This window comes from Blennius ocellaris, assembly GCF_963422515.1.
Source record: "Blennius ocellaris genome assembly, chromosome: 17".
NCBI classification, from domain to species: Eukaryota; Metazoa; Chordata; class Actinopteri; order Blenniiformes; family Blenniidae; genus Blennius; species Blennius ocellaris.
Window position 1 is genome coordinate 22,196,785 of NC_137666.1, and position 11,539 is coordinate 22,208,323.

Consider the following 11,539-nt stretch of genomic DNA (forward strand, 5'->3'; position numbering starts at 1 on the left):
GTGTGTGCTGTGAATGTTTGAAGACGTGGTGTGTGAGGAGTTTCCACTTACCTTGTCTTGTGTTCAGGCTGGTGTCCCAGTAAAAGATTGCCCCTGGGACGACAGGTTGAAGAAGGTTCTGGGCTGAACCAAGAGGAGGAGCAAGTGGGGGGGTTGCATAGTTTTAGTAGGGTTTGGGATTTAATTTACTATTTAGGTGTTGGTTTTAGAGGTATTGGCTAATAGGAGTTTTGTTTCATTAAGATATAGTTAGGGTTTTGGTTTGGAGGATTTTAACTGGGTTTTTAGACACTAATGTTAACTTTTATTACCTATGGAGTTTTAATGGTTTCACCCAGTTCAGTGAAGTGTATTTAAGGCGCCTTTTTACATCATTCACTGTTCTGCTGCTGGAGAAGCCACACTCCTCAATTCTCCAATGCATTTCTAGCACTTTGTAAGTTTTTATTTTGGGCACTTGTGAAAATAAAAGAAAGAAAGATGTGGACCACCCACAAACCTCACTGATTTTACTCACTGCTCAAACCACTCGCCAGCCATTCTGAGGCCATATCGGAGATCCGAGGCCTAACATTTGGTGTCAGAAGAACCCCTGCCTCAGTGAGTAAAAGAAGTGACACTTGGTGTCAGGAGTCCAGCCCGGCCACAGCAAGTACAGGAGCGATATGACGTCCAGAGGAAGCAAGAAACCTGTGGAGCCAGATGAGGCGATTGCTGCAGCACCTGGCTCTAAGAATGCGATTGGGGGTCCCAAAGACAAAGTGGAGGAACTGGCAGCTCTGGTTAAAACCCTGGTTAAAACCAGGATGTTAGAGACAAACGATTGGATCAAGAAATGTCTCTACAGGAGCAGCGCTGGAAGTCGATGCAGCAGCAGTTCCAGCAGATCCAGCAGCAGGTTCAGCAGTCTGAGCACTCAAAGCCACATGTGCACAGACGCAGTGGAAGCATGCAGCCGTCATTTGATGATGATTATGAAGATGGGCCAGACCCAGGTGGCAGTGGCAGCTACACCCACAGACCACGGAGGGAGCCCAATCTGCCTGTTTTGTCACCAGATAATGACATTGAACATTTCCTGGTTACGTTTGAGAGGATGGCCCAAGTTTGTCGGTGGCCAGAAGAAGAGTGGGCAGTCCGCCTGGTACCATTATTGACTGGAAAGGCACGCAGCGCATTCGTTCTGATGGACATTCGGGACTCAGATGACTACGACAAGGTGAAAGGAGCAATTCTGGCCAAATATGAAATAACAGAAGAAACCTATCGTCGTCGCTTCAGGTCACTCAAAATTGAGCCAGATGAGACGCCACGTGAGCTATACGTTCGGCTGATGGACCTGATAAACCGGTGGCTCCAGCCTGAAAAAGCAAGAAAAAGTGACATACTGGAGAAGATTATCCTGGAGCAGTTCTTCCGCATGGTCAGCCCAGAGCTCGAGGTATGGATCCGGGAGCGTGATCCTGGCAGTGCAGAAGAAGCAGCTCGTCTGGCAGAAACCTTCCTATCAGCACGGAAAGGGTCCAGAGCTGGCTACTTCGGACGGGAGCCCCGCTTCAACCAGCCTTTGGGGGTGATCGGTGTGGTTCTGTGCCTGGGGGTAACGTCAACAAGCCATCTCCATCTTATACGTCTCACTCAGGACCAACTCAAAAATTCTCAAATAGGACACAGAACCAGCAGGTCAGATGCTACAACTGCAACAACTTAGGCCATACACAGCAGTTTTGCCCAGTTTTAAAAACTAAACCCTCTTTGGTGTGTTCGGTACCAAGGCCAGCTGCAGTACCAACCAAAGAAGGGAGGGGGCGCACAACATCAGTATTAGTGAGTGGTCAAAAATCCGAAGCCATGTTAGACTCGGGTTGTTTTCAGTCTGTAGTCCGGTCTAGTTTGGTCCCAGAGGAGACGTGGTCCAGAGACAAAACACCACTAATTTGTATACATGGGGATGAGCATTCTTACCCAACAGCTGATGTGTATCTGACAGTAGGAGCACAAACATACCTGCTAAATGTAGCAGTAGCTGAAAACCTGCCATTTGAGGTTATTCTGGGCAATGATGTACCAACGTTAATTGATCTGATGCTGCAGAGTAACCTAACAGAAAAAGAAGAGATCAATGTAGGTCCTGCAAAACCCACAGTGGAACAGGCTAACTGGTAAGGACAGGTAAATGTCCTTACCAGAGCTCAGAAGGCTAAAGCTATGCTTGAGGAGCTTCCATTTTGGGAGGAACAGATTGAGGCTCAGCCAGGGAAGCAGAGAAAGACGAAAAACCAAAGGAGACTTGAGAAGTTTGCTGGATCTCCTGAAAAGCAAAATGATTGGGTAAAATCACTCAGTCCAGTGGATTTTGACCTTCCTTTAGACATTGGGGCACTACAAAGACAAGATCCATCTTTGGAAGGTTGGTTTGATAAAGCGATCAATCAAGAGGAAACCAGATGTTTTGATGAGGCCAAGTACCAGATCAAAAATAGTATTTTGTATCAGATAACTGGAAAAACAGAAGCTCTTGCTTTACCTCACAAGTTTTGTCATCAGGTTATGGAATTGGGGCACTCCATCCCCTGGGCGGGTCACATGGCCTTTCAAAAAACACTGCGCTGAATTGGCAGCCGTTTTGTATGGCCAGGCATGTATACACAGATTTTGATATTTTGCAAATCTTGTGAAGCATGTCAGTTAACAGCAGGAAAAGGAGTTACTCAGGCCCCGTTACAACCTCTGCCCATAATAGGTACTCCATTTGAAAGGATTGGCATGGACATTGTTGGTCCACTTGAGAAAAGTTCAGCAGGAAATCGGTTCATTCTGGTGATTTGTGATTTTGCCACCAGATACCCTGAAGCTTTTCCGCTCCGCTCAATAAAGGCAAACAAAGTAGCAAATTGTTTATTGCAGCTCTTTTCCAGAGTCGGGGTAGGAAAAGAAGTGTTAACAGATTGTAGTACCAACTTTATGTCCAAATTGTTGAAGCAGGTCTACCAGTTGTTGGGGGTTAAGGGCATCAGGACTACACCTTATCATCCACAAACGGACGGGCTGGTAGAACGCTATAACAAGACTCTTAAACACATGCTTCGCAAGTTTGCCTCCAGCACAGGTGCTGACTGGGACCAGTGGCTACCATATCTCCTGTTCGCTTACCGGGAGGTCCCACAGTCATCCACCGGCTTCTCCCCCTTTGAACTGTTGTATGGGCGACAGGTCCGGGGGCCATTGGACCTCCTGAAGGACTACTGGGAGCAGACGGAGAGCCAGGGTGATAACAGCATAGCCTACGTCATCAAAATGAGGGAACGGCTGGAGGCTATGACTGAACTGGCACAGGAGAACCTGAAGGAGGCACAGAACTGTCAGAAAACGTGGTATGATCAAAAGGCAAGAGACAGAGTCTTCACCCCAGGACAAAAGGTGCTTTTGTTGTTGCCAACCAGTGACAACAAACTGCTTGCAAGATGGCATGGACCATATGAGGTTACGAAGCCGGTAGGAAAGGTGAATTATGAACTCTATATGCCAGAGAGACAGAAAAAGCATCAGGTTTTTCATGTTAACCTGCTGAAAGAGTTTCATGAGCGCCAAGAGCCTGCACAGCAGTTGTTTGTCTGGGCAGTGCAGGACGAAGAAGTGGCAGAGAAATATTTCCCTGCAGGTACAGAGGAAACTGTTCCTGTTGATCTCTCTCACCTCTCTCCCTCTCAGCAGGAAGCCATTCAGCCACTGCTTGATCCATCTCTTTTCAAGGGGACCCCGGGTTTTACTTCTTTGATTCAGCACAAAAGCCGGCTAAAGAAGGATGCTCCAGTCCGCCAGAGGAGCTACAGGATCCCTGAGCGGTTGGTTCCAGTATTACAGAAGGAAATCATGCTCATGCTTGAACTGGGAGTGATTGAAGTGTCCAGTAGCGAGTGGTGCAGCCCCATTGTACTGGTACCCAAAAAGGATGGCTCTTTGTGTTTTTGTATTGATTTTAGGAACCTGAGTGCCATTTCAAATGTCGACCCGTATCCAATGCCACGAATCGATGACTTGTTGGAGAGAGTGGGAGGAGCGACTTGCATAACCACTTTGGACCTCACTAAGGGGTACTGGCAGCGAGCGCTGGCCCCTGAAGCGAAGGAGCTGACTGCATTCAAGACACCATTTGGTATGTACCAGTTCCGCGTAATGCCATTTGGCCTGCAGGGGGCACCAGCGACCTTCCAGCGCCTGATGGACCACATACTGCGGGACGTGTCTGAGTTCTCAGCTGCCTACTTAGACGACGTGGTCGTGTACAGCAACACATGGGAACAGCACCTACACCACCTCCAGGAGGTCCTGCAGAGGATCAGAGCAGCAGGTCTGACCATCAACCCCCAGAAGTGTTCAGTGGCCCATCGAGAAGTGCAGTACCTGGGTTTTACCATCGGCTCCGGGAAGATCAAGCCACAGGTTGAGAAGATGGAGGCCATTCGTTCATTCCCAGCCCCCACCACAAAAAGGAAGGTGAGAGGATTTATTGGACTGGTTGGTTGGTACAGGAAATTTATACCAAACTTCTCTGAAAAAACTGCTGTCTTAACTGACTTGACCAAGAATGCAGCTCCAAACAAGGTTCGGTGGACAGAGGAGTGCGAGCGGACATTCAAAGATCTGAAAGAGATCATTTGTGCAGAGCCAGTTCTCCACAACCCTTCATTCTTCAGACGGACGCCTCACAAAGTGGGCTCGGGGCCGTTTTGATCCAGGAGAAGGAGGGGGAGAGGAGACCAGTTGTTTTCCTCAGTCGGAGACTGTTGGACCGAGACACCAGGTACTCAACAGTTGAAAAAGAGTGCTTGGCAGTAAAATGGGCTGTTGACACACTCAGGTACTACCTGCTTGGACGACACTTTCTATTGGAAACGGATCATCGTGCTCTCCAGTGGTTGCACAAGATGAAGGATGCCAACAACCGCATCACAGGATGGTACCTCTCCCTACAGCCATATGACTTCACAGTCCAGTACCGGCCCGGGAAGTCGAATGTGGTAGGAGACTTTCTCTCCAGGAGCACGGAAGACGAATGCTTCGCCTTGGAGAGGGAGGGGGAAGTGTAACGAACAGGAAGCTCGTTCCTTTATTTTGATGCACTCACAGCACTTTATCAGCACTTTAAAAGGTTTATCAGCACTTTAAGAAGCACACGGCACTTTAAAATAAAGATACTTGCACATATATAAATGAATTTGCACACAATTGTTGTTTTAACTTATTTATTGAATCGTCTGTTGTGGATAGGTCCGGCCACCTGTGGAGAAACACAACAATGAATGGAGCAATGTGCAATATGTGTATTTAAGACTATCTTATTCTTTTAGTTGTTGATGTGTGCTGTGAATGTTTGAAGATGTGGTGTGTGAGGAGTTTCCACTTCCCTTGTCTTGTGTTCAGGCTGGTGTCCCAGTAAAAGATTCCCCCTGGGACGGACACCTTGAGGAAGGTTCCGGGCTGAACCAAGAGGAGGAGCAAGTGGGGGTTGCACATAGTTTTCATAGGGTTTAGGATTTAATTTACTATTTAGGTGTTGGTTTTAGAGGTATTGGTTAATAGGAGTTTTGTTTCATTAAGTTGTAGTTAGGGTTTTGGTTTGGAGGATTTTAACTGGGTTTTTAGACACTAACGTTAACTTTTATTACCTATGGAGTTTTAATGGTTTCACCCAGTTGAGGGAAGTGTATTTAAGGCGCCTTTTTACATCATTCACTGTTCTGCTGCTGGAGAAGCCACACTCCTCAATCCTCCAATGCATTTCTAGCACTTTTGTAAGTTTTTGTTTTGGGCACGTGTGAAAATAAAAGAAAGAAAGATGTGGACCACCTGAAAAGCTGACTCCTCCCTGATTTTACTCACTGCTCAAACCGCTCGCCAGCCATTCTGAGGCCATATCGGAGATCCGAGGCCAAACACTGCTCTTACATGCAATTATTCTGGAATGACATGTGAATGGAAAACTTAATATGGTCATACAATTTGAAACAAAAGGTGTTATTTTTGGTATTTATGGAAAAAAAAACATCCCTACAAACAAATCCTTTGTGATAAACCTGATCTTACTATGAGCAAAATATCATATTACACTGCTCAAACGTTTTCAACCAGAAACCTAAATTCACAGTATTCAAATCACTGTTGTCACCATACATAATCACTTTAAAGCACCAACTCTAAAGCTGTCAAGACCAAAGAACTCTGTTTTGAATTTGATCTGTAAAATCTATTATAGAATTAATTGTATTTTTTTCTTTTTTGGTATACCTGAAATGACTGATGTGAAAAGCCGATTTTGGTATGCATGCATAACTCAAGCCTATAGCTATGTTAATGTCACCTTTTGTATATTGTATTAATAAAAAAAAAAAGGTCTTGCAGAGACAAGTGATTTTTATATTAAAAACTGAAATAATAATAATAATGGGTCTCCTCTGGAGGGCGCAAGAGAGCTGCAGGGGGTTAATGAGTGGCTAATAAATCACAGATTTCCATGAGAAGATACAACTTTGTTATTATGTGTGTAATATAATGGAATTACCTGCGCTGCTCCCTTGTGGATCAATACAGTGCGAAAACGTACACGTAGAGTGGAAAGTACACCGAGAATCAAACCACTCATAATTTACTGTAAATGTATGAATAGCACGTTTGAAAGTGTTGAAAGAAAGAATTGAAGCTTTTTTAGATTTTCATGACTGACCTTGTGAAATAGTGAAATGCTGAAATAAGCTTTTGTGCGAACCTCAGGTGGAACGATGTGTTGCAGGCTGTGGACTCGTCTTCAACTTGTCAGAGAGAGAGAGAGAGAGAGAGAGAGAGAGAGAGAGAGAGAGAGAGAGAGAGAGAGAGAGAGAGAGAGAGAGAGAGAGAGAGAGAGAGAGAGAGAGAGAGAGAGAGAGAGAGAGAGAGATGATGCGGAAGATGATGAGCACCGTGCGTCGAGGCGCGCGTGCAGAGCGCGGAGAGGCTCGCGCCACGCCGCCGCCACAGGGGGGGGGGGGGGGGGGGGGTTCCCAGAGCGCACGAGCTCAACAGAGCCGTTGAACGCGGCTCGCGCCAGGAGCAGGCAGGAGGACCGGCGGAGGAGCGCGAGTCTCCTCGAGCTTCACCGACAACTTTCTCAAAGTGAAATGAGCGGATCTGACGCCCCCGCGACGCGCCCTCCGCTCCAATGCCCAAAGAGAGCAGGAGGAAGACCTCTAAGGACCTCGGGCTCTCTGTGACCGGACTCACCGAGCGACGCGCCGCCGGGAAGCCTCAGCAGCCCGGCGAGGAGCTCCCGCTGACGGCCGCTGAACGCGCGCAGCCGCCGGTGATGGAGGCGCCCCGGGTCCCGCAGGTCACCATCACCCCGGAGGGAGGCGGCTCGTCCCGGGAGATGCAGCAGGAGGACTGGGACGAGGCCGTGGAGGGAACCCTGCGCAGGAAACTGTCCAGCTCGTCCATCTCGTCCACCGGATCCTCGGTGGCGGAGTCCGAGGACGACCTGCTCAGTGACACCGAGACGAAGAGCAAAGGCATCGTCACTCTGGAACATCTGCTGGACGCTGGAGACGTGAGTACCGCGGGTCGACAATCTGCAGGTCCTCCTGGAACCGGTGTTATTCTAAGAAGCATCAGTTTGCACCGAAACAAAGGAAGCTCACATTCAATATTAATACTAAAACCTTTTGATTTGTGGCCAATCACTTTATTTTGATTGACATTTGTTTAGCAAACTGTTTGTAATTTATGTTTATCCATTGATGTCCACTAAGCCTGTATGTTTATTATGAGTACATCCAATCCTGCTTTTACCAGAACAATAAAAAGTAGTTCATGTACTTGTCGGGTACTTTTTTAGCCATTCATTACTGCAGCCAGTTAAATGCAGTTGTTTGTCCTCTGGTGCCAAACTTTTCTCACCAGAGTTTTGTTGCATGACTGCAGTGGGACAGAAAACGAACCTGTTTCTTGTGCACACAGTGAAGTACAGGACTTGATGTGTGTCTTTGTAAGCAGCAGTCAGCACACTAACATGGTGTGCCGACTGCTGTTTACATGTGGGTTACATGTTTACATTTACTTCAGCTTGACAGCGTTGTTTATTTTGTTATTTACATTGTTTGTTTAGTTGATTTCCAACTGCCACTAATAGGTGTTTTAAGTAGTCGCTTTACAACTCGCGTCATTCTTCATTTCTAAGTTTGTGCTGTGGGAATGTGACTAACGGCTGCAGGAAGGAGTTCGTGTGTCTTCTAGAATAAAGCCTCAGACCGGCAGAGTGCACATTCATCTTGTGGAAATGTGATTGTTTCCCCTGAAAGGATGTTATCTGTCGTTATGGTTGTTGAGCTGTCAACATCTTTCACTTCACCTTGAGCTCCGCAGACCAAGAAACAAACACTAAAAAAAACTGCTGGAACTGAATAACCTTTGTCTAATAGCTTGCTTCTTGTCTATGAATCATCTTCTGAGTGTGCACTGATGGTTTTCATCTTTACTTCAGATTTGCTCTACTGATACTTTAGCAGATTGGTCATTTCAATCATGTGAAGTATGTTTTGTTCTGAAGGTACGACATTATGGACCTGAATGAGCTTCTTTGTGAAATAGATCGTGTAGTCATTTCCCTAAACAAGTTCAACAAGTGATTCCCACTGAGTCACACGAACTGATAAAAGCGTGTGTAAGCGTGTTAAACGTGAGCTGGTGAATCAGTGAGTCCCATGTTGACCTTCCCAGCCGCCGTCCCTCCTTCAGCACACAGCCGCGCTGCCGTCCGACTGGCTGTTGCTTCAGCACACGCTGAGGGTGGAAGCGTGTTTACCTTTGTGGGCCTCGCCAGACCAGGAGCGCTCAGCGTGCAGGCTGATGTTTTGCATGTAGATTAGGGGAAAGCCTCTCTCAGCCATTGTGTGATTTACCGGGAAGTTGAGCGCGCTCACTGTGACTCACCTCCGTTAAACAGCGTGGTCTGCTTTTTGTCCCCGCCGGTGGTTCGACCAGCGTGTGTGTATTTTACCGGCCGACCACGTGGCCGTGCTTCGCCGTACAAGGCCCGTCGCTGTCTCGTTCTGTCAAACACACTCAATACGTATCGCCTGCAGAGCTGCTGTGTTTGTTCGAGAACGAGAGCATTGCTGAATCTCACGTTGCCAAATGAGGCTCGCCGTTTCGGCTTCAAGCCGATTAAACCCCCTTTTGCCTGGCGTTGGGCTCTGAGTTCATATGGAAATACTAATGTCGCGTCTCCAGTGGAAAGGGCCACATGATGCTAACCCCGCCGCCCACTCAGACCGCCACACACAAAAACAAGCTCAGGCAAAAGCAGCCTTGTGTAATAATGCTGCTTTGTGGTCACTTTCCAATTTTAGCATCATCCTCTGACATTTAACAAAACCTGCACTTCAGGAAGTCAGAAAGGCTGATGTGTCAGCTCAGGGTGCGTCCCGGGCCGGTGGCGTGATGCAGGCGCAGGGCGACACGCTAATGGACCCATCAGATACTCAGAAACAAGCATGGAAGCAGGCGGGATTCATGACGTTCACGTCAGGATACGTCTGCATGTAGAAAGTACGAGTTACAACCAGAGTCTGATGAATCGTCGCAGCTCGCACACTTTCAGTCCCTCTGCTGGATTGTGGAGACGTTTTCTGTTTCCTGTTCACACAACGATGACAACAACTGATGTTTTAATTTATTCAAGAAAGTCACTCAACCATCAGCATGTCAACTTGTCAAACTTTGAGCTTCTGTGTGCTGATGGTGGAGTCGCCACCCCGACCTGCAGACCTCCCTTTATCACAAAACTTTATTGTCTTTGCTATAAAACAACAAAAGTTTGTCGGTGCAGTCAGACAATCAGACTTCTCCTTCAAGCAGCAGATGAATATGAAGACAAAGATGTTCCAGGTTTTTGTGTTGTGGATCCAGGTACCCAGTAAAACACCCCGGACACGGAGACAAGACAGACCATAATACCCCTGATTCACATGTAAACACACTCAAATGTCTCTGATAGTCAGGACATTAGTTTAAAACGAATACTTAATTTATGAAAAGACACATTTCAAAAACCTCATTTTTTTGTGAGTTGAAAGATCTTACTGTGACGTCGACTCTTGATGGCGCTCTGTCTCCCTTTAAAATACAAATATCGGATGTATTTTGGCGTAAACATTCCCCGCGAATCTTGTGTTGGTTATAATAGCTGCGTGCCAACATACAGTTTGACTTCTTTTGTTCTCTCCTGGATTCATGTCCAACTTTGAAACGTACATTTTTCCATTAAAGAGGATAAAGCATATAGTCAACAATTCAACTTGTTGTTTTCCAACTAGCCGGGCCATTTGATGCTTATTAAGAGCCTAAGTCAAGATCAGAATCACCTTAAAGCCCAGAGATGGAACAATATTGGTTATTGGACTGAAATGAGGGAAACATGATGAGACAATATAAAACCTCAGTCATTACAGCAGCACCACATCTCACAAAGATTAAAACAATGTGAGAAAATAATAACGATATCAATATTGTGACTATGACTGACTACATATTCACATGTACAACAGTTGCAAACATTGTAGTATAGTAGATGTACTTCCAAAGGTAGAAACTCCCCATAAAACAGTCATAATGATATTTAGAGCTTACAGAGGTTAGAAATACTTTATTATATTAATAACTACTTTAGATTTCAGCTGTAACTGAGTCCTGCTCACATCAAGCTGTGACTGGTGTTGTCTTTGATATTTGCGAGCACAGAGTCATATTTCTAACCCTAACCCGTATTATTCCCAATGTTGTCCATACAGACGTCTTTGCTTTCTGTCATCAAGGCCGTTTGTTTTCCGGAGTTCAAGCAAACTGGATGAACAATATGTGTTTGCGTCCAAACTCAGAGTTCAGCTTGAAGTTTCCAGACTTGTCTGGACCTGACAGTTGTTCTGATTTACAATCAGCTGTGTGTTCGTCTGCTCTGGGATCTGAAACCGCCGCAAAACGCCAAAATCATTTCTGCTGCAAGATTGTCTCTCAGTCCATTTTTAACGTCGCCTCGCGAGTTCTGCTGTCAGTGAACTGTGAAGAACACACACACACACACACACACACACACACACACACACACACCGCCCTGTGTCATTTCCTGTTTTATTCAGAATACACAGAATAAAAATGTCCGCTCCACAGCAGAACGGCGAGCTCTGAAAACAATATTCAGCAAGTTTATTGTCATTAAGCCAAAAGGTTCAAGCATTTCAAGTAATGATTCTTGCTATCTGCTTCAAAGAAAAAGAAAAACTTGAATCCTTTGATATCTTGAAATATTTTGAGGTACTGTCGTTCAGGTTTAGCACTCTCGCCTCATATTGAGCTTTTCCCTGGTTCGAGTCCTCTCTGTGTGCATGTTCCCACTTTGCATTGTGGGTTTTCTAAGAACACTTTTTGAGTAATCTGTGACTCTAAATTGTTTGTATGTGTGAATGTGAGGTGGGCTGCCCACCTGTCATACCTGTCCACCTCACGTTACCTG

The 11,539-nt window shown here is 46.1% G+C and overlaps 1 protein-coding gene across 1 annotated transcript in view; it reads left to right on the top strand.

The window, feature by feature from the left end:
- The first annotated feature begins 7,030 nt into the window (after positions 1-7,030).
- The window catches only part of itpka (inositol-trisphosphate 3-kinase A), a 13,327-nt gene continuing 8,818 nt past the window's right edge, over positions 7,031-11,539 (top strand). Inside the window, exon 1 of the mRNA XM_080512398.1 lies at positions 7,031-7,579. Coding sequence (XP_080368524.1) covers positions 7,196-7,579 — 384 coding nt within the window. The 5' untranslated portion in view covers positions 7,031-7,195. The remainder of the gene's footprint in view (positions 7,580-11,539) is intronic.